Here is a 25015-nt window from a genome sequence, read left to right as displayed (position 1 = left end):
GCATCCCTTCACTTTTGCGGGGTGGGGGGTGGGGGAGTGAAGTTAGTTCAAGTAAGCTAGAGCAGATGCGGTCTGATAAACTGCCAGAGAGAGACAAGGAAGACAAGTGGGAGGTCGATCGATCGGCTGACTATATTGACAAGATACTGATTGGTTACATGTTGAAGAAAACATACAATACAAAATACAGAAAAAGTTGGTTCCATCCCCTCCCACCCACCCCCCCCTTACCCACCCACCCCCAAATACTCATCATCGTGATTTGGTCAGAACAGGGCTCAGAGCCAGAGGTCAGGGTGACGGAGGGGGAGGGGGGTTATGGGGAATGGGTTGGTGGCTGTCACAATAATGCTGTGGTAATGCTGTGGTTTCTCTCCCAGCTGTGCGTCAGGGGGTGAGGGGGGGGCTGCAGCCTGATGACAGCCAGCTGAGGGAAGAGCTGCCTCTCCCTTCCCTCGCCCCTTAGGGCCACCACCCAGAACCAAACCCACTCCAAACACAGTAAGGATACGGATGCTCTTGCTGAGTCTGCTAATCAGCAAGAGGGAAAGAAGGGTAACTGCTCCAACCCCCGCCTCCCCACATACAAGGGTGGGGGGGAACAGGGGCACGTGGCTACTACCAGCAGAGGAAGAGTGGGAGAGCAGTAGAAAGGGCTGGAAGTGGGAAGAGCAGAAGATCATATATATTAAAAAAGTGACTTAAGACTTAAAATTGAATTAGTATTTGTACAGAAAGGTGCAGGTGGAATAACTCACTCCGGCCTATGATCAAAATTCTATGGAGAAATCATGGCGGACCCCTCCCCCTGCCCCCCCAGTGGTAGCCCGAGTCGTTAAGTGCGATTGGTTAGAGTGGATTCCAGTCGGGTCGGTCAGGCGGAGGAGGTGGGGGCAGCGGGCAGGCAAGGGGGGCTCAGTTGCTGCAGCACTGGCTCCGGCTGGCTGGGTTGTTCTCCTGGAGGTCCACGCCTCGGTTCCGGCCTGGAGCGCCAGCTGCATTCTGGGGCTCGTTCTTGGGAAGCTTCTTAGCTGTTTGGAAGAGGAGGGGAAATATGCATTTGTGGGGCTACCCCAATACTCTTCCAAGTATGCTTGAGTGGAAGCTGGCCTTTGTACCACCCAATCTGGGATAACCCATGGGGGAGCTTCGCTTCTTTGCGCCAGGTGCATGCATTCTGAGTGTTTCAAGAAACTGAGGCAAAGAGGGTGCCTGGGTGGCTCAGTCGGTAAAGTGTCCAACTTCGGCTCAGGTCATGATCTCACCATTTATGAGTTCGAGCCCCACATCGGGCTCTGTGCTGACAGTTCGGAGCCTGGAGCCTGCTTTGGATTCTGTGTCTCCCTCTCTCTCTGCCTCTCTCTCTCTGCCTCTCTCTCTCTCTCTCTCAAAAATAAACAGACATTAAAAAAAACAAACCTGAGGCCAAGAGAGATTAAATAACTTGCCCCAGGACCACAGAGTTAAATGATAAAACAAGGATTCAAACCCGGGCAGGATGACTCACTACAGAGCCAGATCAGCCTAAAGATCCTAAGAAGTGGGTAGGGGGATGGTGATGTAGGGTTTTCGGTGGGTGGTAATCTAAAGGGTCAGAAAGTGAAATGTTGAGACTTTGGCCCAGGCTGTAGAAACTTCCGGGGTGAACTCTCTATATCTGGCAGTCAGATAAAGTGACCCCACAGACTTACCACATACTACAAAACAGTAGCCAAGTGATAGGACAGGACCCTGGTCAGGGGAGGGGAGGGAAGGAGAGCAACTCACCTATTGCCATGAAAATTTCATTCACGTTCATCGCAGTCTTTGCTGATGTCTCCATGAACAGCAGACTGTTGTCTTCCGCATAGGCTTGTGCTTCCTGGTTTAGATGGAGGTGAGAAAGTGGGTAGGAGGGAAATGATGACAATTGGCAGGGGCCAGGGCCCAGGATAAAAATCTTCCCTCCTCACAGTCGCCTTACACACAATAGAGACAATGCAGGGATTTTTCAGTCCCGAGGCTCTCCTGCTCTGGGTCCCCCACAAATCTGCACCACACCCAAGGCCCCCACTTCACATACAGCACCTTTCAGTTCACAAACATTGGCAGATGTTTTACTCAGGTTTTCCTAAGTCCATTCTGCCTTTTGCCCTTCAAAATCACTAAGCTAAAAAAATACTTCTGGAAAGTTATCCTACAAATGCACATGCACATTTGGAAAAAATACGAAAGCATGTGGATGTTGACCGCAGTGCTGCTTCCAGTCGTTTGCTATTACAAACAACCTACAAGTCCATTGGTTAAGGGCCTGGTAAAAAATACACAGTATTATGGGGCACACCCCCATCGATGTAAAGAAAGGGATTCATTCGCATGGGTATATTTCTAGAAAAATAAGAAACTGTGATGAACTTGGGGGAAGGGAGACTGAGTGTCTGGGTTGGAGATTTAAATTTCATTCCATGTATCTTCCTGTACCGCGTAAATTTTACTCGTGCGTGTTTTATGTGGATAAAAGTAATCCTTTTTCAGTAAGTTTCATTGAGAAGTCAGTTTACACAAAAAATAAGCGGAAGCTTCAGCTATCCTTATGCATACACACGCCACCAGCCGATGACAAAGAACAAGGAGGAGCAGAGAAGTCCTTTAGGCCCACATTCAAGTCACGAGAGGACGGCAGATGAAAGCGCCCCGGCCTCCCCACTTGGCCCTCCGCACAGCCCCTGAGCAGCCGAGGCTGAGCCAAGCGTGGAGCCGGCTTACTCCTCCCCACCAAGTCCTGTCCTCCCCCCACCTGGAACTCCACGGCTCTCTTGCTGGCCAGGTCCGCCTTGTTCCCTGCAAGTGCGATGACGATGTTGGGGCTAGCCTGCCTCTGTAGCTCCTTCACCCAGTTCTTGGCCCGTGCAAATGTATCCTGGGGAGACAAGGCCAGAATGTCAGAGAGACAGAGGCGGCATTCTGCCCAGGGCCACTCACTTAGGGAAGCTCGAGCTGGCAGAGCCCAAGTGTCTAAGATGCTACCGCCCTGGAGATTCTGGTGAGACACCCCCAAACGACAGAGGAAATCTGCCCACACCCCATCCAGGAACAAAGTGTTGAGAAGTAAGGGGAAATCTTTACTGTGTTGGTGATGTCATAGACCACGATGGCAGCTTGGGCCCCCCGATAGTACATGGGGGCCAGGCTGTGATACCGCTCCTGTCCAGCTGTGTCCCAGATCTCAAATTTGACTGTTGTGTCGTCCAAACAGACCGTCTGTGTGAGGAAGGCCGCTGTAAGAGGGAAGGTGGTGTTATAAGGCAAGAAGGAGCTCAAGAAGCCACCCCCACATATCTCCCCAGTACTGCATGTGGACTCTTTGCTGAGATGGGCCCAGAAAAGCCCCCAGCCCAGCGGCTGAAGCAGGGTAGGTGGTGTTTGTATTTTTCTGCCATGTGTCAAGGGGACTGGGGGCTGCACAGGCCTTACAGACCCACACTAGGCAAGGGCAGAAGGGATGTCTGTCCGCACCTGAACCGTTTTAGGAGCACCTCCGAGGAGGACTGGCAAGGGGCAGGAGAGGGAAAAGCCCAGGGGAAAATGGAGTCCCAAGCACAGAAGGGTGGGCCCACCACTCCCCCCGTCCCCCTCCCCACCTCCCCTCACAGGGGACAGTCAGGCTGGAAGCCTCCCTAGTCCCTCAGTTTGCTCCGGCCCAGGGGTGTTGCTGGCCTTCGGTTTCCTGAGGACACTCACACACTTAGCTACACTGGGGCCGCCTGAAAGTACACGCTGTTCCACTGCCAGGCGGAGGCTGGGTGGCTGGCTTCCCGGCTGCCCCTGCCACCTCCAGGCATGCTGGCTAGCCTCCACCCCCAGCTTTGACCTTGACCCATTCCTGATTGGCCACCCTGTGGCTCGACCTTCAGGGAACACAGTGACCCTATCTTTGGTCTGAGGAGACAAGGAAGCATGTGGCGCTTGTGCATATGCTTCAGGAGGAGTCCCAGAGCCGGGACAGGCAGGTGGGAGTCCCCTCCCCGCTGGGAACCAGGGGAGGATCCCAGAGAGCTCAGAGTGGAAGCCAGCTCCCTGCTCTGCCCTCCCCCCATACCCCTGAGGGCCCAGGGTGGGGGAAACTGCCTCACTTCCCCGTCTCCAGCTCCTGACTCGGGTGCTGAGGAGGCAGCAGAGGACTGCTGACTCGGCCCGTTTAGCTTCCAGCTGCCTGGAAACCTCCTACCAAGAGGGCAGAGAAAGGGTGACTCAAGCCCAACGTCCGCCCTGGCCCCTAAGGTTTGTACAGGACACTGAGGCAGGGAACTGAGCCCACACCCTCACGGGCTACACGCTGACCACCAGGAAATCAATGATAGGCTCTGAGCTCGAGGGTAAAGGTCAACTTCAGAAACACTGGCCCGCTCACCAGGCCATTTCCCCATTCTGCAAAGTAGGAGAGGCCAGGACAGACGCACTGCCTGGTACGGTCAGAAGGACCCTCAGACCGAGGGTCTCCCTTCCAGAGGCCGGGTCAGTGGAAGGCCCTTAGCCAAGGCCGCGCAATAGTACAGTGGCATAATCGGGAGGAGAAGCCAGTTTTGGACTCCCAGCTAAGTCTTACTGGGGGGCGGTGGGGACTCTGGCATGGAGACCAGCTGTTGGATTTGATTCCAGGGCCCAGGTGAGGAAGAGATGCTGCCGCCACAGGCACGTTTAGTCCCTCTGGGCAGGCGGCTCCCTTCTCAACGCCAAGGCATTTCTTTGGCATTCCTGAGGCCGCCCCACTCCCTTGTGCCCACTCACCTCCAATGGTGCTCTCCTGGTACTCATGGAACTGTCCCTTGACAAAGCGGAGCACGAGGCTGGATTTGCCCACTGCAGACTCCCCGAGCAGGACCAGCTTAAACTGACAGATCTTGTTCCCAGCGGCTGGTCCGTTGGGTCGCGCTGCACCTCCCCGACCCGCCATGGCCCGTCCTGCTGTAGTGGTACCAGTGAGCGTGGGGCGGGGGCCGGTGCTGCGCGAAGAGGCACTTAGTGAGGATGGGGGACCTCCAACTGCAAGAGAGATCAGCAGTACTGGTCAGGCCAGAGACTGTCGCACAGCAAGGCCTTCTCAAATCACTCTTAAATCACAGGTCTCTCTCGCTGCCCTCCCTGAGGACCTGAATCCTCCCATCCTGCCAACCCCCCGGCCCCCACCTCCCAGAAGTTAGGAGAAGAGTCCGAACTAGGATGTACTACACATCTATTTGCCCTACAAGCATCTGAGCAGTGAAAAGTGGTCTCCCAACTCTAGGTTCATGGTTCTGAGCAAACATATTACTTCCCAATCCCAAGTATCACGTACACGCAGAACAATGGGCATATGGCAGCCTGGTGACAGTTAAGTCAACAGGCTCCTTGGAGTACCAAAAAAATCATGCGGGAAGACGGCAGGATCCAGATGAACAAACAACGAACCTGTGGTCCTGTAGCTAAGATCACAGCGCACCTCGGTGCAAAGCCAGAGTGGATGGTGAGGCTGACCAGGGCACAGGGAGTCCAGATAGAAAGCTCATCAGACAAGGTGCTTGGCCAACCTTGTGGGCACTCGGGGACCAGGGACTGGCCAGTGCAAGTTGTATTCAAAATAGCCATTTTGTCCTGCTGTCTCTAGAAGGACTAACTTTCTCAGTCGGAGGCTGGACTGTGCACTGGAATCAAAATCCCATTTCACTCCTTCATCCCAAACCTCTTCCCCCTGGTTCTCTCATTTTTGGTGGACCAGAAGTCTCACACACATTAAAACACAAAACACACACAAAACCAAACACACACCCAAGCCAGAGAGCTCTGCTGGCAGTCAGAACGGCTGCCAAATTTCCCTTTTCAACAGAGACCTCAGTTCCATTCTCTACTGGCAGAGGCAGAAGGTGACGCAGAGAAGGAACAGGGAAGTATGGGAGGGCAGACACAAATGAGGGACACCGAGACCTGCACCCCAAGCAGCCGGTGTTCCGCACTGACATCTTAGTCACTCTGTTAGTGATAGCTTTGGAGGCGCAAAGAAGGATGAAGAGCCTATTTCCAGAAGCCTCTAGAAGACTTATACTAAAAAATACCAGAACGTTTACAGAATGTTTTACAGACGAGTACTGTGACGAGGTATTTCATCCTAAACATCTGTATAGCATCTGAACCTAAGCTGGAAAGAAAAAGCTTTGATTCAACTACCGTTAGCAGAATGGAGTCAATGCAGGAGGGGTCTTCAGAACAAGAGCCCAATCAAGTACAGCCCAGAGCTGCCCCCTCGGCAAGGGGAGTGCATCCCCCTACAGTCAGAGGACGGGGGCGTGAATGAAGAGAAGGGTATCCGTGGGCAGCGACAGGCTATGCTCATGCAAGAAGTTGACGGCAAAGGGCTTGCTTTGTTCAGTCTGAAATCCCTTTTCGCATCCCCGTCCTCCTAGCAACTCATTTAAAAAGTGAGCTTCAGGAAGCATGATTCACTAGCCAGGAAAAACAGTTTCCTTTCTGGATAGCACCAAGGGAAAAGAGGTTTGAACCGGGAGCCACCTCTTCCCCAAGAATACAGGAAGGCAGGCAGTACGGGGGGGCGGGGGGGGGGGGAGCTGGGGAATCCCTATTAGTAACAAGAAATGCTAGTGCTATGATATTTTACAGTTTTACAGCTTTCTCTTTTAAAAAAAATTTTTTTTAATGTTTACTTATATTTGAGAGAGAGACCAAAACAGAGCATGAGCAAGAAAGGGGCAGAGAGGGAGACACAGAATCACAAGTAGGCTCCAGGCTCTAAGCGGTCAGCACAGAGCCTGACGCGGGACTCGAACCCACAAAGTACGAAAACATGACCTGAGCCAAAGTCAGCTCTTAACCAACTGAGCCACCCAGGCGCCCCTACAACTTTCTCTTTTCACCCCAGTCACTGATGTTTGCGAGACTCTCCGGCCCTTGAGGCAGGGTCTGTGCTTCTGGCTTCTTTGAGAGCCTTCCTCATAAGGCCTACCAAAGAAATCCTTTTCAGAGCCGGCTAGCATTCACCGAGCAATTGCATAACCATCATCTCCCTTTAGCTTTAAAACAATCTCCCGTTTTTTTTCACATAAATAGCCTGCCTCTCAGGTGTTCAATGCCCTGTTCAAGGCCACCCAGCATATAGGTGAAGACCTGGATGCGGGTTGCCTGTGTGCTCCTTTACCTCCTGTGCTCCTGGCCCATCTCCCTGCAGTGGGAAGAATGCTGGAGACAACACCCACCCTGTTTCCGGTCGCTGGGTGAGCGAGACCCTGAGACCTTCTTGTGCGGCAGCAGCCCGGCTGGCCTGCAAGGTGTGGCTCCAGCCCACAGTCACAGTGATCTTGCAGGCCCTGACTCCTTCCAACTGTGGGAGGAGCCGCCCAGGGCCAGGCAGGCGACAGCAGCAGAGGGAAACCACAATGGAATTACAAGTTGGTTATTACCACAAATCCACGTGACACATCGTCCCGGCTGGGCGGCAGAGTGTGGCTGGGGCACTACAGAAGGAGGTATGAAGGAGTGGGGAGAGGGGAACGGAAGATCAAGTCCCCGATTCCAACAAAACCAAAGCAGCTGGGGCTGAGGGCTCCTGGGGTGGGAAGTAATCAGCACCCATAAGTCAAAAAATACAGAGATAACATCTAAGTCTTGTCCCCATCGAATCAGTGGGTTTCCAAACCTGCCCAGACAGAACTTGTATTTTTAACAAGCCAGGAGAGACAAGTAACTCTTATCCAGTGGTTCCTGACCTTGTCTGTACTTCAAAATCACCTGTGCAGCCGGCCCCTGGAGGTTCCTACAAAGGTTTGGAGGAGGGCCTGGGATCTGTATTTTTTTTTTTTTAATGTTTATTTTTGAGAGAACCCGAGTGGGGGAGGGGTGGAGAGGGAGGGAGACAGAGGATTCGAAGCAGGCTCCTTGCTGACCGCAGAGAGTCCCATGTGGGGCCTGAACTCACAAACCATGAGATCATGACCCGAGCCAAAGCCGGATGCTTAACCAACTGAGCCACCCAGGAGCCCGAAGTATCTGTATTTTTTAAAAGCGCTGTAGGTGCTCTCCCTGGCACAAACTGGCAGGTGACATATTCTGCCTGGATATTGATCCTGCTTTCCAGAGGCACATGAGCAGGCACACAAGGCACTTTTTATGGCCTCCGTTGCCTCGTGGTATTATTCCTGGCCCCTCTGGCTGATCACATGAACAAAGGTGTTGACCTTCCAAGACAATAAAGACACAGAGGAAGCTGATTTTGCCACAAAGGGCATGCGAAGACATGGGCGTGTTTAGGACAGGCAAAGGCCACGCCCAGAACCCCAGGAAGCTTTATACCCTCCCCTCCCAAGATTGGGAAGCTGAGGATGCACCCAGGCAGGTGGAAAAGGTGAATTCACACACTGAGCTGGCCTGCCAGCTGGGGGAGGGAATCTCACTGTGGGAATCTTCTGAACCAGAGGCAAGAATTACCCACGGGTACAGGCAGGTAATGGAATTATAACCAAAAATGCCATAGCAAAAATCTTCTTTCAGGTAAAAATCAAATTCTCTTTAAGAGCTAAAGTTGTAGTCAGAGTTTCTTATAAGATACAGAATGGGCCAAAAGATTTTTTTTTTTTTTAAACCAGTTTCTCCAACACCAGGAAAAACACACCAGTAGGATGGATTTCCTCCTGGATATTTTCACGAAGCTGCTAAAATGGGCAGAGCTTCAGACCCATGGCAAAAGACTCACCTTGACGTGACTGCTCCCCTTACGCTCCAAGTCAGAACCTTGGTTTGTTCAGAGGCTATGGAGTATAAGCACCATCTCCAATCTTATTATCTTCATAGGAAATGGAAGAGATCACAAGGACTGGGGGGCACCCGACACTTTCCCCCACAATGTACATGAAAGGGCAGAGGGACCCAAGCTCCTAAATATATGCCCAGCCAGTTCTGGAGCCAAGGGCGGGAGAGAGAGAGATAAACAGCAAAATACTACACTTACTCTGGCTTTTCTCTGCTCTGGACACTAGAAGGTCAGTGGGTACCAAACTTTTTTTTTATCAGAATCACCGGGGCATTTAGAAATAACCCTGACCAACTGAATTAAAATTTCTAAAAGTAGAGTCCAGAAAATGTTTTTAAAGTAAGTTCCCCCAGTGATTCTAGGCAGCCGATTTAAGCACAAGAGCTACAGCTGAGGGCACCTGGGTGGCTCAGTCGGTTGATTGTTGGACTTCGGCTCAGGTCATGATCTTGCAGTTCATGAGTTCGAGCCCCACATCGGACTCTGTGCTCTTTAGCATGGGGCCTGTGCTTTAGGTCTTCTGTCTCCCTCTCTCTCTCCCCCCCTTTCTCTCTGCACGCCCTCTCAAAAATAAATACACATTAAAGAGCTATAGCTGATACAGGAAGGAGGGAGGAATGCCAGAGACAGAAAGGCACCCTTCCAGATCAGTGCCATGGACAACACAGGTGGATCAGACCGTGGGTGGGGACTGATTCCTGGCTTCATGCAACTACTGAAGCCTCTAAGATGCCAGATGCTGCTGCCCTTCACCCTAGCCTCCACTAGATATGTCTCTTCTCTAACCGTGAAGTCACCCACTTCATGCTTTTTGTCCTTCCTGGTAAAAGAGTGAGCAATTCCAGCTGATGGGCGTCTCTCACACTTCCTGTTTGCTTCAGAGACTTCCTCTAGCTGACAGTCCTGGCACAGCCTGGACAGTGAGCTGATTAGGGAAACCAATCAGACTCCGTTGACCAGAGGCTGAGAAGGGCTCACTCAAGGTTAGCCCCTGGAGGGGAAGGACGGAGAACCAAGTGACCCTGCCCAGGGCCCCCTAAAAGGTGGTCCTGGCCAGTGACTCTTCAGCTATACTCTAGATGAAAGCATTCCTGAATATCTAACACCACAAGAGCTGGGCAAGAAACCATGACAGCAGAAGCAATGTGTTAGCCTGCAGAGAATGAAAAGTGGGGCACAGGAGAAGAGGTAGTTAGGTTCAAAGGTGAAGCTAGAAGACACTAAAAAGCTCGAGTCAGCCAGGGAGATGATTTACCCACAGGCTCCAGAACACAGGCCTTCCTCAAAGGGGAAAATCGCCACTACCAGCACACAGGACCAGAGGGCAGACTCACAGAAGGACTACCGGGCCTCTGACTGGCTGCAGACTCAGAAGGAAGAAAAATCTGAACCAACACAAGCCATGAGCCACGTGAGGTACCCACTCACCATTCCCCAGCACAGCTCACAGATTAGGACTTGGGAGACTGGTTTAGTTAGAGCCTGGCTCCACCGTTTACTAGCCGAGTGACCTTGGCCAAGTCAGACAGGCAACTACTGTCAGCTTCAGTCTCTTATCTATAAAACGGTATTGTTTAATACCAATCGCATGGGGTTGTTGTCAAGGTTAAATGAAACAATGCATAGTTCGCGTAACACAGTATTAGGCCGAGGGCGAGGCTCTAGCAAATGACAGGTTTCTTACAGTACTAAGGGCCTAACTAACTAGTTTTGACTCACTGGTTGCCAAAGCTCAAGGTCCTTGAAGACCTCATCCTCCTCTTTCCAATTACAGAAGAAATGAAGTTGAGGTGAGGTGGCCTGCCAGCAGTCACAGTCAGGTGGTGGCAGAACCCAAGCCCAGGACTTGTAATTCTAGCAGGGCTTCCTCATCACAGATAGAAAACCCGAGAATATTAACAGTGTCATCACAGCCACTACAAATAACAGGGGTTCTATGTACAAATAACAGCCTTCTATGTAGGCTTTAATGGAATATGGCTTTTAACAATGGAAAAATGAGTTTGTATCAAACTGTAAAAAAAAAAAAATACTGCTAGACAGGAATATTTTATATCTTGATTTGGGAGGTAGACACACAGATGTACACAAATGTAAAAATCTATCAAGCTGTCCAAGTGAGATGTATAAATCTTACTACGTGTAAGTTACACGTCAATACAGAATGTTTCCAGAATCCAATTTTGCATACAACAGTGAGAAAGTAAAGCTTACAAATGCTATGAAACCATTCTAGCTTCCCTGTATAGAAGATATTTTCTGTCTCCTCTTTAGTATAACAAAATTCAGAATAATAAAGACAATCAAAAAGATGGATGCCTGAATTAGAAGAGGACTAAAAGAGGGGAGCCTGGCTGCCTCAGTCAGAGGAGCACGCGACTCTTGATCTCGGGGTTGGGAGTTTGAGCCCCATGCTGGGTGTGGAGATTGCTTAAATAAATTAAAAAAAAAAAAAAATAGAGGGGGTGTCTGGGTGGCTCAGACAGTTAAGCATCCGATTCTTGGTTTTGTCTCGGGTCATGATCTCACAATTCATGAGTTCAAGCCCCGCATCTGGCTCTGCACTGACTGTGCAGAGCCTGCTTGGGATTTTCTCTCTCTCCCTCTCTCTCTGCCCCTCCCCAACGAACGCATGTGCTCATGCTCTCTCTCTCTCAAAATAAATAAACATAAAAAAAAAAAAGAGGGCAGAGAAAGAACAAATCTCTCTCAAAATAAATAAACGTAAAAAAAAAATAGAGGGCAGAGAAAGAACAAAAGTACCCAGCTAACAAGGCGCAAGCTAATAGGATTCAATACAAACAGGACTGCTACACACATACTAAGAATATATTTGCACTTAACTGTGGGCTGAAGAATTTTAAAGTTGCTTAAAGCTTCATAATAAAAAGGGAAGGTGACATTTATGTCTTTTCAGTGAGCAGAAAGGTTACCACAGTGACGCTGTGCACTCTCCAATCAGTCCAGAGGGAGTCTGCAGAGTCTGCAGGGTTTAGGGGGTGCAGGTTGGGGGATGGAATCAAAGAGAGGGGCATCTTCCCATGTGACCAGTACTATGGGATTGCAACACAGAGGACCTGTGTCCCACCTGGAGGATAACAGAGGAATCTTGGCCCTGGAAGCCAGAGGCTTAGAAGGCCAGGTTGAGATTTGGGGAGAACGCTGATGGGGTGTGTCAGGCCAGGGCTGGGGCCCCTCATCCCACCACAAAGTAGGGGATTCAGGATCAGGAGAGCTGGCAGCAGGGGAGGAAGGTGTGCCGCGTTTACACAGTCACAGTAAGAGGACTGCCTTTCCAGGGGGAAGGGAAGGAAAGCATCCCAGAGAGCTGCCCAGGGTGAGCTGCGCCCCCTACCACTGCAAGATGCCCTTGAATCTGCCCGAGCCCTTAATCCATCTCCCTTAACTGGGATCAGTTTCAGCTCACTCCCCTTTCAACGAGAACTCTGCTGGGGCTGGCTGCCTGGACTTCCCCACCACAACGGGGCCCTGACGCTGTCCACAGGGGCTCCTGCTGGAGCCACTAACAGCACTAACACCTGCAAAAGGGGCCAGGGTGCAGGAGCTCCAGGAGTCTGAAACCCTAGAGGCACATGACCAAGCGGCCCTTTCCACTCTCCAGGCAGAACCGGGCTCCACAGCCCTTTCTCCTGGGCAGGAAGATGCCAAGGTGAGTGAGGCAGAAGCCACCCTTGAGGGACAGATCCCCAGCTTCCCGGAGCCCTGCCCCATTAAGAACACCAAGAAAGCCTTCCCTGAGCTTCGCGCTGCTTTCTCAGCTCTCGACAACAGACGATCCTGAGAGGCTGACAGAAGCAGACTCAGCACTAACTTTCAGGCAGAGGATGGAAACCTCCAGCCCCTGTGCCTATAGGGAGGATGACTGATGGGGGCCGGGCTGGGGGGAACATCACATATTTGCTGACACAGCTTGGTCACTGTGGGCTGCCTGTACTGTCCACAGAAGGGCCCCAGGAGTCATGGGTAGCTCTGAGAACCTCATTCACTGGTCGTGCTGGCCAACAGAGCCAGACGTTGGGGCGGCAGGTAGTGAGGAAGGCCAGACAGACAGGGGACCACCTGCGGCTGCACCAGGCAAAACTCGTCCTGACTCTAAGAGGCACTAGGGGCCCTAGGTGCTGACACTGACACTCCTAAGAGACTATTCTCCCTAAGGGGACCCAATCTCCTGACTCAGCACACCCCAGTCAGCAGGGTTGCGGTGGACCCTCTGGCCCCAACGGGGCAGCTAAGAAGTCTCAAGCAAAAGCTGCATTGAAGTTTGGTACCTTCTGCGACACAAATCCACACACAGCTAGCTACAAGATGTGGTGGGAACAGGACTGAAGCAGAGCAGTGGCTCACAGGCCACCACCCAGCTCTTCACTTGCTAGTGCCAGAGAGAGGATGCGAAGAGAGCTGGCCAAGGCACAGGTTCTTCCCTGCTGTGATCCCAGGACAGAGTGCGAGTTACGTGAAAGCCAGTGAATTCAGACATGGGAGCCCTGCTGACCCACAAGCCTCACAACTACCCTGTATTTGTTCTGCTGATGCAGTTACTTTATTAATTAATTAATTAATTAATTTACTTACTTATTAATTCTTTAAAAAATTTTTTTTAGTGTTTATTTTTGAGATTGAGCAGGGAAGGGGCAGAAACAGAGGGAGACACAGACCCGAAGTAGGCTCCAGGCTCCAAGCTGTCCGCACAGAGCCTGACACAGGGCTCAAACTCACGAACCATGAGATCATGACCTGAACCAAAGTTGGATGCTTAACTGACTGAGCCACCCAGGCGCCCTCATGCAGTTAGTATTTACTTAGGACAGTTCTAGCTGGGATCTCAGCAACGCAGAGCCCGTCTTCCCCTCTGGCTCTGGAGGGTCTCTGCGGGGGCCAGGAGCACCAGCCGGGCCAGCTGCCACTTCTGCTCCTGCCACATGCCCAGAAAGATGCCAAGAACCTCTGCCGAATGTCAGGGTCATCAGCCACACCTGTTTGTTGGGCTACTCATACCAACAAGTGACCAGCAACTGACATCCCTCATAAACCCTTCCTGTCTTTACCAAAAAAATGAAAACAAAAGAAAGCCAAGTGAATTCACTGCCCTCAGCTCCTAAATAGAGAGCAGAGGGCAGAGACCGTGTTTGAGAAGTGAATGGGGAAAAGAGAATCAGGTATCAGACACCAGCAAACCAAATTCCTCTCGCTCAGACACCACATACACTGTGGTTCAGAGGCCGCCCAACTAACAAGAAACAAGGTCAAAGTTCCCACTGTGAGATCTGAGGGACGAAGGCAACTCTCAAGAGCCTGGATACAAAGCACAGTATCTTAGGCGGGCTTTTTCTTTCTTTTTTTAAACGTTTATTATTTTTGAGAGAGAGAGAAAGAGAGCAGGAGAGGGGCAGAAAGAGGGGGGGTAGAGAGGATCCCAAGCAGGCTCTGTGCTGACGGGAGTGAGCCTGATGCGAGGCTCAAACTCAGGAACCCGAGATCATGACCTGAGCCAAAGTCGGACACTCACCCCACTGAGCCACCCAGGCGCCCCTGACTTTTTCTTCCTTAATCTTTGCTGAACAAAATGCAGAAAGAGTGCCAGGTGAAGAAACCAGGCAATGAATGAGTCTAAACAAGTTTCAATGAATGAGTCCGGCAAGAGGTTGGAGAACTTGGGGGCTTGAGATGAGGAGTGAAGAGGGTAGAGAAATTAAGGGCACTGTTACAGATGAAAAGGAGCACACAACAACATTCTCCAAGGCTGCACTACGGGTTTCCTTTGTTTTAACAGCACATGATATCAAGCCAGACACACAGTAGGTGCTGAACGGAACTGCAATACAGGCCTGGTTGGGTCTGGCAAGTGATGCGGCAGTTGAAGGCTTAAATCCACATCCACCTGCCAGGCTGCTCACACCCCATCACAAGCCACAGCCCAGCCAAGGAACCTCTTCACTACCTCAGACAGGACCTCTTAGGTTCCTTCTGCAATAGGGGCTAAGAGCACAAGTCTTGGAGTCAGACCAACTCCAGTTCAAGTCCCGGAGCCACCACATACTGGGGTGACCTGGTGTTGCCACTGGACCCATTTTCCGATACATAAGATAGAAAGACTAATGCCCATCTCCCAAGGCTGCTGGGAAAAGGATACACGTGAGACTTGGCAGAGGGCCTGGCTCCGAGCAAGCCCTTCATAAATGTTCCTGGGGCAGGGAAGCCCCTGACCCTGGAGGTCCCTACGAAGGAAGGAGATCCTCAATCAGTATGTTCACTCCCTGTTCACACGTTCCTTCTGCTTGCAGTCTCCTTGGACCCCATTCTTCAATGTCCCTCATTTGGAGAGAATGCTGAACACATCGACTACGGTCTGAATGTCTGTGCACCCCCCCCCCCCCGCCACCGCCGCGTTCATACGTTGAAATCCTGACCCCAATGTGATGGTATCTGGAGGTGATTAAACCATGTGGGCAGCACGCTCATGATTGGGATTAGTGCCCTTTTATTTTTATTTTTATTTTTATTTTTTTTAAATTTTTTTTTTTCAACATTTTTTATTTATTTATTTATTTTTTTGGGACAGAGAGAGACAGAGCATGAACGGGGGAGGGGCAGAGAGAGAGGGAGACACAGAATCGGAAACAGGCTCCAGGCTCCGAGCCATCAGCCCAGAGCCTGACGCGGGGCTCGAACTCACGGACCGCGAGATCGTGACCTGGCTGAAGTCGGACGCTTAACCGACTGCGCCACCCAGGCGCCCCGGGATTAGTGCCCTTTTAAAGGAGACTCCAGAGAGCTCCCTTGCCCCTCCTGCCATGTGAGGACATGGAGAGAAGCTGGCCTGGAAGAGGGCCTTCACCACAGCCCGACCATGCTGGCTGCCCCTCTAATCTTGGACTTCCGGCCTCTAGAACTGTGAGAAATAAATGTCCTTGTTTATAAGCCGGGCAGTCTGTGGCATTTGGGTATGGCAGCCTGAACAGACTAAGACGGCGACTTTTAACAGTGTCCTAGAAAAAGGATCAATTCACCCTTGATGGCCTGTGTCCTGTCAATAACCCTCACCCTGTATTCTCTGGAGACTGGCTTCCAAAGCCACAAGAATGGAGAGGGGACCACCACTATCCGGAAAAATCAGCAGGGTTGAACCCTCAAACAGGTAAACAATAACCCCTTAAAAAAAAAAAGAAAAGAAAGAAAAAGCCCCACAAGAGAAAGCACCTCAAAGCCCAAATGCCCTTCCTTCCATTTCAAAGCCTCTTTCAGGAAAGGGAAGAAGTAGTTCAGTTGTGGAGGGGGGGGGAGGGGGCAGGACTAGGACAGCTGACAAAGAAACCAGAGTTCCTTTTAAAGAACCAGGCTGGAAATGCTAGAGGTTTGGAAATTGGCGTCATTAATCACCACAGCCTCTGAGCAGCTCAGAGAGCAATGTGATGACTAGGAGAGCAGCCAGGGTGAGGAAGGCCACCCACGCCCTCCCCCATTCCTGGGATGCTCTGACAGAGCCACCTGAAGAGGACACACAGGCAGCTAGGAATAGAAGACTAGAGGCTTGTAAACCAACTCCTGTTAAGATCCCAAGTTAGTGTTGCCAGAAGGGCTCAAGTTACACATCTTCAGAGGGCTGACAGTACAACAGAAGGATTTAAGCTATTCAATGATTCAGGATCACAGCTCAAAGTGACAGCCTGCCCTGGGCCTGCCTAGAGCCACAAACCCTCCCAAAGGGGAGGTCTGTTCTTGAATGGCAGCAAAACAACACTGGCCCAGGCCACAGGGACTCCCTTCTAAGGCCGAAGGTTTGGCTGGAGCACTTGGCACCTGAAATAGAGGACGGTCATGTATCTTATCTTCCCAAATGGATAGTGAACTCCAGAGCAAACACCAAATCTGACCATTCGGGGATCAGTCCAGTTGTTGGATCAGTCAAAACATCAGGCAGGGGTACAAGAAGTATGAATGGGTGAGTCGAGAAGCAACAGCCTGCTCCTGGGGTCAACTGCCAGGAGTCTCCCACACACATTTCCCAGGGGCATCTTCACCTTGTTGAACTCTGGTGTCTTCAGTGACTAACCAGCAAGACAAGAAACTAATTGGACCCAGCCACACAGGTCCATATCAACATACTTAAGAGGAAACAGTTGCTAAAAAAAAGGCAGTGGTCTTGAAGAGATAGCCGATTCTAGGACTGGGGCAGGAAATATGCAAGGTGAGCCTGGAGCATCTGGTAGTGACGAAAAATAACGAAGTGCTCAAAAGGGGCACCTGGGTGGCTCTGTGGTTAAGTGTCTGACTTCTGCTCCAGTCATGATCTCGAGGTTCATGAGTTCGAGCCCCGCATCTGGTTCTGTGCTGACAGCCCGGAGCCTGGAGCCTGCTTCGGATTCTGTGTCTCCCTCTCTCTCTGCCCCTCCCCCACTCCCGCTCTGTTTGTCTCTCTCAAAAATAAACATTAAAAAAAAAAAGGTGCTCTGGGGCGCCTGGGTGGCGCAGTCGGTTAAGCGTCCGACTTCAGCCAGGTCACGATCTCGCGGTCCGTGAGTTCGAGCCCCGCGTCAGGCTCTGGGCTGATGGCTCGGAGCCTGGAGCCTGTTTCCGATTCTGCGTCTCCCTCTCTCTCTGCCCCTCCCCCGTTCATGCTCTGTCTCTCTCTGTCCCAAAAATAAATAAAAAACGTTGAAAAAAAAATTTAAAAAAAAAAAAAAAAAAAAAAAAAAGGTGCTCAAAAAATGAACCCCCCACCCCAATGATGGGGTGGGTCAAAGGGACCTGAGAGACCTCCCAGTGACCAGACCTGGAACAATCTGAGCAATAAAATAAAGTAGTACTGGATTACAAACCAAAATATAAATATCCATGAGTCCATACTGTTATAAATAAATGAATAAATCGGGGCGCCTGGGTGGCTCAGTCGGTTAAGCATCCAACTCTTTTTTTTTATTTTTTTTTTTTTTTAATTTTTTTTTTTTTTAACGTTTATTTACTTTTGAGACAGAGAGAGACAGAGCATGAACGGGGGAGGGTCAGAGAGAGGGAGACACAGAATCTGAAACAGGCTCCGGGCTCTGAGCTGTCAGCACAGAGCCCGACGCGGGGCTCGAACTCACGGACCGCGAGATCGTGACCCGAGCCGAAGTCGGCCGCTTAACCGACTGAGCCACCCAGGCGCCCCAAGCATCCAACTCTTAATCTCAGCTCAGGTCATGATCTCACGGTTTGTGGGATTGAGCCCTGCATCAGGCTCTGTGCTGTAAGTGCAGAGACTGCTTGGGATTCTCTCTCTCCATTACTCTCTCTCTGCCCCTCTCCTGCTCACTCTCTCTCTCTCTCTCTCTCTCTCAAAGTAAGTAAATTAATTAAATTTTAAAAAAAGAATAAAGAACTGAGGGACAAGAAACAAATCTCTCCTATTCCAGAATTCCAAATAATTCGCATAGATACACTGCCCTCGAGGAGAGAAGCATAGTCCCCCACTCGAGTGTGTGCTATACATAATGACCTCCTTCCAAAGAGGACAGTACAGAAAGGGGAGGGGAAACAGCGACTTTCCAGTGGAAAACCTGACGAACATCACCTCAGCCAGGTGACCAAGGCTGACATCAACAGAGATAAGTCACGTTAACTGCATGTACTCTTGATGTGTGATGAAAGCAGCACTTCACCTGTGTGGTCTTCCTTCCCCTGACTCATAACCCCAATGTAATCATGAAGAAAACATTAGACGAATCCCAACCGAAAACACACTAAAAAATACCTGAGCAGTATTCCTCAAGATGGTCAAGCTCATCAAAAACAAGGAAAGCCTAAGAAACTGGCTCAGCCAAGAGGAGCCTAAGAAGACACGCCAACTAAATGCAATGTGGTGTCTGGATGGGATCTTGGAACAGAGAAAGGGCCTTAGATGAAAGCGAAAGGAATCTGAGTGAGGTGCGGACCTTTCACGAACAATTACGTATCAAAATTGGTTCACTCAGTGTGACAAATGTGCAATATTGATGTAAGAGGTTAATAGTAGCAGAAAGTGAGCCAATGAGAAAACTGAAAGCTGTGCTACCTATGAAGTTTTTCTAAAACTATTCTGAAATAAAGTTAATTAAAAAAAAAAAAAAAGGCAGTGGCTCATCTTGTGGCAAAATGAGATCCAAGGACACCAGTGACCATGAACTCATGTTCCTAAGACAAGTGAACTCTCCACGGAGTCACACTGAGGGGTGTGTGGGAAGAGGGGTGGCAGGAGCCGCATCAGTGGTCCCGAGGTGCCCCACCCCACAGGCACAGGGCCTGAGAGTTTGAAGGCCATGGGAGTAGGTCACAGAGGGAAGGCTGCTCTCACCACTCCTGTCCACACAGCTGCTGGTGCCACTTTCTTAAGATCTCCCCCCTTCACGAATGAGCCCATGCAGATGTGCAAAGCAGCAGCCCCGCGTCAGAGGTGAAGTCACCCCCAGTGATCTTGCTGAGTCCCAGCCTGCCATTGGTGCCACCTCGCCACAAGCAGCCACCGAAGCACAGCTACCGGGTACACGTGCTGCAGAAGGTGGCCGGCGGAACTGTGGATGGCCAAAGCCATAGGCCGCCTTTCCCCATGAAACCCTTCACTGGAAAGATTGGAGACTGAGAGACGGCAACCCTCTGGAAATTCAGTCTGTGACCTGTCCCCACCCCCATGTCATCTGCACTGTAACATTCATCCCGTTCACCTGTTTGCTCTCCTGCGTGTGAGCAACTTGCTGGAGGGCAGGCCAAAGATATGGGCCAGGCTTCGGGATCCACACTGTGTGAGCTCAGAAAGTGTGTGTTAAAAGACGTGGGCAGACATGTGCTTCAAGGGCACCTATGAATGTCTGCCCTCTTCTTTAACAACCCCAGCAGGGGGCCTTCCATGATGGGGACCATGGGAGGCCTGGACACACAGAGAAAACAGGACATGACCCCTCCAGGGCTCAGGCACTAGACAAGGGGTACTAAGACCAAAGTGCAGGGAGGGGAAAAGCCCTCAGCCTACTTAGAGGAAGGGAAGGCTTCACAGAGGAAGTGACGTTCCAACAGCCAACTGTGCGCTTTAAGAGGAAAAGTCAGGAAATGTGCCTCGGAGGCAGGTGAGGCGGAGAAGAGCCTTGGAGGCAAAGGGAGGAGCACACAGCCCAGAAATGGGACAAGAGGGGAATCCAAGCACAGACTCGATTCTGACCCGACTGGGAGTTCCCCACCATAACGAGGGGATTAAACACAGTACCACCCTCCTGGGGTTGTCAGGAGGATTAAGGAGTCAGGACACATGAATGGCTAAGAAGAGCGTAGCAAAGCTCAAAAAGTTGCGTTTTTACTTGTATTATTATTCCAATATACAGGAGACGGGGTATTTAATCTGAGAACTACTCTCTTAAAATATCAGGCTATTAATGTGGAAGACTCCTTAAGATATATTCCAATTCTCTGCCATGACTCTTGGAAGCACTATTACCTGGACTTGGTGACATCCCAGTTTATAAATCCTATCCTACAGGGCACCTCAGGTCATGATCTCAGGTCATGATCTCAGCTCAGGTCATGATCTCAAGGTTATGAGTTGGATCCCTGCGTCAGGCTCTGTGTTGATGGCATGGAGCCTGCTTGTGATTCTCTCTCCCTCTCTGCCCCTCCCCCGCTCATGTTCTTTCTCTCTCTCTCTCTCTCTCAAAATAAATAGATAAACTTAAAAAAAAAAAAAAAAGTATTATAAATCCTACCTGAAGCAGTGCTTCTCAAATAGCCCCAACAAAAGCACCCCTGATTAAAGTCAGGGGAGAGGAAATGCAAAACTCCAGGAATCTGGGAATTGAACCCAAAGCAGCCTGCCACAAACAAAATATTGTCTCTAAGTTTCTTGTGTTAGCTTAAACTCATGTAAACTTTGCATTCCAATCTGTAATAGATCCATGACTGTTTTAATACAAAAATGCTTAAAACTAAGATGGAAGTGCCTAGAAGATGCAAAGACCCCTTTTAGTCGGTGGCTTGGACTACCCACAGCACAGGACCCCCGCAGGGTCCAAGAACCCCAGATGAAGAAGCACAGTCATGGCCTTAGCATTCTCTTCTGCAAAATGGGAATACAACCCACACCGATTCTGACCGGTATCTGTGAGATGAGACAACATGTGAAACCATGAAGCAGAGCACCAGGCGACACAGCAACACTTGGTACAAATGCTGAAGCAGAATCTTCGGGATGAATTATAATGTGCCTTCGAAACCCCACTGATCCATAAAATTGCTATTTGTGGGTATCTGGCTATCCTGTGCCAGGCACCGGACTAGCTCCTTTACCCTGTTTCTAATTCTGCAAAATACTTCGTATCCCCATTTTACTGGAAGAAACAGAGGCTCAACAAGATCAAGTCACAAGTCCAAGGCCAGGCGACTGGTAAGTGGGGGAGTCCAGACAACAACTCAGCTCTGGCTGACTCTATAAAGCTCCTGTGCTTTCCACCCTACCATACTACCTCTCTGTTTACTGGACAAGGCTCAGAAGAAGGATGTCTCTAAGAAGGACTTGCTTCGTGGGGCTGAATTTGAATTTTGACCTTGCTGTTTCCATGTAAATTCTAGTGAAAGGAGCTACTGGTGGACAGCCACATTCTTCCCACCCGCGAGCAGCAAGGGGAATCAGGGGGTGAAGCAGAAGCCGCGCTGCTGGCTCCCAACACCCATAACCCGGCCCAGAGAGACCCCTGAGCCCACTCACTTTTACTTTCATTTTCTAGCCATCACGACTTTCCCAGAAGTGAATGCTACAGATGTCAGCAAACTCCCGCCCCGAAGAGTACTGACTTGGGACTCATAACTACCATGGTCCCCAGAGGCAGAGGAGATGGGGGTCATGGAGGCTAGGAAGGTGGTGTGGGGGTGGGGAAAAAAACAGAAGCAGAGGAGGGCATCAATGACACGGACGCTAAAGGGTCTGCAGCGGGGCCCCTGCCTGCTCACCCTGCGTGCCCATTCCTTGAAGCAGCCCGAAGAAGGGCCCACTCTTAGGGAAAAAGAGGCACGTGGATTCCTAAATCCCAAGCCCCGGCTCTACCACCTTCTAACCAGATGACCTAAGGCTAGCTACTTTAAATTCCTTCAGCATCATCTCTAAAATGGAGATACAAAATCTCATGATCTCCCAGAATTCTTGTAAGGTAAGGAACAGGTATGAAAAGAACTTTGTTTCTTGGGAGGATCGTGTGTGAAAAAACCCTGCAACTTTAAAACGATTTCTAAAAAGCCATCGTTACCACCTCTCTATTGCATGAAGGCAGAAAAGGCCAACTAGTCGAAAGAGGCAAGCGAGGAGAGGCTTCTGTGGCACACAGAGCCCTTCCTCTTTTTGCCAAGCAATGTCAGATCTCTGCTTGGACTCTACAATCCCTGGATACCGGAAGCGGCTGCCTGACTACCGAGGGGCACTGATGCCTTCCACATCTCTCTGAAAGGGAGAGCTTCTCCTTCAAAAACCTGTTTCAGAATTCTGGCCGGGAGAGCATGTCCAGACAAAGAGGGTCCCCTCAGAAGGCTGGCAGCCTCGTCCTGTGACTCTCAAAGAGTTCCAGAAACCACAACCCTCGACAGGCGAGATAAGTTTGGTCAGAGACCGATGGCCAGTGAGCAGTCAGGCCTCTCCAGCCCTGCCCCTCAGAGGCACAGGCTGACCAGATTAGAGAAACTAGACTGGCCACAGAAGTCTCCAACAACCTTCCAAAGAAGACCACACTAGTGGTCCAACTGTTGACCCCAATAAGGTAGGCTTTTTTGTTGTCCAATAAAAAAACGAAACGAGTGCCTCCCAGGTCTAGCTCAAAAGTTTGTAGGAGTGAGACACTGGTGACTGACTGACTGTCCAGAAGAAGTCAGAAAAGGTCTCAAGGCAAAAAAAAAAAAAAATGTTTAGCACCTGTAAGGGCAGTAAAGACGGTGCAGAACACTGAAGAGCTACAGAAATTCCCAAAGACTGCATGGCCTTTCCTCCCTTCCTCAGATGTGATAGCAAGGGTCGGTCATGGCCTCAAAGAGTCAGGCTACTCTCGTTAAGGTACAGTCTTGGCCTGTACTTTGGCCACATAACAAAGAACCTCCCAGGCTGGTCTCAGACAACAGCCATTTCACACACCTAAGTCCCAAGCACTAGACAAGGATCAGATGTCAGTACAGGCTGCCTCTTGGAAAGGGTGGGGGGAATCAGCCCTTTCTGGCATGTATGGGAATCCCTTGGGCTACAAAAATCAGCACATCAAGAAGCCAGAGGTGCCACTGTGCTCTCACCTTGCTCCTCTATAATCTACAATTTGTCCAAGCCCAGAAGGGACTGGAGAGGCCCTAGGACTAGAAGTGGCATAGACCTGTTGATCAAGGAGATGTGTGTGTGTTTGAGAGTGGGAAAGAGATGAGCCAGGACCCTTTGACTCCAGATTCCTAATTTTTGGTCTTTTCCCTCCACCCTAAAGACCAACAGACAGCAGTCCTAGGAGGAGCAGTCCCTCTGAAGCAGCTTGGAAACCACTCACGTGCTCTGGGAGGACAGGGCTGAGCCTGGAGCAAGGGGGAGGGGGAGAGGGGGGAGAGAAAGAAGATAATGAATGGGCAGATCCACCCTGATCTGTGATCTGTAGCTAGGATTAAGCAAACCTCAGCTAAATTTTTCAGAGGCAGGAAGAGAAATACACTCAGAAAACACAACTAGGGAACAATATAACTAGAGGACAGATATGGGGGTGGAGGGGGCAAGACAAGAAGGCAGTTCATCCCTAAAAAGTGGCCAAGACTTCAAATTCTACTGAGATCCTGGCTGGCTCCCTGGCTCGAGGAAAGAGGGGAAGGGAGGAGCTATGGGAGCCTGTGAGAGTGGAACGCTGTCACCCAGGACCCCTCCGCCCTCCCCCCCCCCCCCCCCCAGGAAATCGAGATAAAATTTCCCTAGGGCTGGAGGGGACAACTGTTTTTGTGGGACGGTGTGGGCCGGCGGGGAGGAAAACCGCGACAGACAGCACTCCTCGCCACCTCTATAGAGAAGGAAGACCGCCTCCTTCATACCTAGCAAAGATTCCTCCAGTTCTGGGAGCAGAGGGAGCAGAATTTGGGGTCTCTCCCTCCCACAACTGGACTGGACAGGCCAGAGGAGAGCCCTGGGGGTGTCCCAAGGCTCATAAAGGGCCGGTTAGAGTGGGTAAGAAGGGCCCCCCTTTGGCCCGACGCCTGGGGAGCCCCTTAAGAGGGGGCTACGGGTCGGGGGAGGGGTCACTATCCCCCTAAGCCGGGGTTGGGCGGGAGGAAGTGCTGCCCCGAAGAGGGTTCAACGCGAGCGAGACACTGGGTCGCGGGACAGGCACACTCACGGCGGCTCCGGGGCGGCGGCGTTACTTGGGGCCGGGGCTCGGACAGGCTCCGCTCCTCTCCCCCCGGCGGTGTCCCAGGCTCCGGCCTCCACTTCCGCCTTTCAGCCGCTCCGGATCCGGATCTCCACCTCAGACCCGCCCCTCAATACTCCCAGGTGACTGACAGGGCGGAGAGACCAATGGGAGGCACTCTTGACCGATTTACAGGCGACGCCTGTGGGGGGCACGGGCGAGGCGGGAGAGCGCGCGCGAGGGACGGCGGGACTTGTAGTTCAGAGAACTGGGAGGAGCCGGTGGCCGCCTGGGACTTAGGGTTAGGGTGGAGCCCGCTGCCGGCGAGGCGGAGCCCGGCTGGGAACATTTTAAAGCCAGGGCTGCCAAACGCGTCACCCTGGGTTCCAGGAGCCCCGAGGGGAGGCGGGTGGCAGAGCGCTGGAAGAAGGCAGACGACTGTGTGAGCAGAATTGGGAAAGGAAAAATATGGTGTGAATGAATAATGCACATGAGGCCGCAGTCCTGAGCGCTGGCTAAACCGGAGAAGCCTCTGTCTGCACAGAGCTGCCAAGTCAGCTCTGGGAGCCCGACTGTTGGGGACATTCTGTAATGAGGAAGGTGACGGAAGTGCTATAGGAAGGGTTCTCTGGAGGTGAACCAGAGAGATCAAAAGGAGAGCTCCTGCCACTGCTCAGCCGTAAGCCAGGACCCTCCTCCTTTGGCTGAACATCAAGACACACCAGGATCACCTCTACCTCTGCCTCCCCCGACCCCGACCCCGACCCCGACCCCGAACCAGCTCCTGTCTCTGATGCCAAATATGGAGCCGGACTACTTCTGCTTTGGCTCTCCCCATCCATAAATACAGATTAGAACCATTTCTGTTTGCCTCCCC

General features: G+C 51.2%; 1 protein-coding gene across 1 annotated transcript; it reads right to left on the bottom strand.

Annotated features, from left to right (window-relative positions):
- Positions 1-368: 368 nt before the first annotated feature.
- On the bottom strand, positions 369-24281 carry RAB5C (RAB5C, member RAS oncogene family). Its single transcript, XM_058705625.1, has 6 exons — positions 24127-24281; positions 4768-5022; positions 3106-3257; positions 2777-2899; positions 1768-1861; positions 369-1031 (listed from the first exon to the last, which is right to left on the bottom strand). Exons 2-6 carry the CDS (start codon positions 4931-4933, stop codon positions 916-918), a joined length of 651 nt encoding a protein of 216 aa, XP_058561608.1. The 5' UTR covers positions 4934-5022; positions 24127-24281; the 3' UTR covers positions 369-915.
- Between the last annotated feature and the right edge of the window lie 734 nt (positions 24282-25015).

This window comes from Neofelis nebulosa, chromosome 16 (genome assembly GCF_028018385.1).
Source record: "Neofelis nebulosa isolate mNeoNeb1 chromosome 16, mNeoNeb1.pri, whole genome shotgun sequence".
In the NCBI taxonomy this organism is placed as follows: Eukaryota; Metazoa; Chordata; class Mammalia; order Carnivora; family Felidae; genus Neofelis; species Neofelis nebulosa.
Note: the sequence above shows the minus strand (reverse complement) of the source record. Positions and strands in the feature narration are given on the sequence as shown.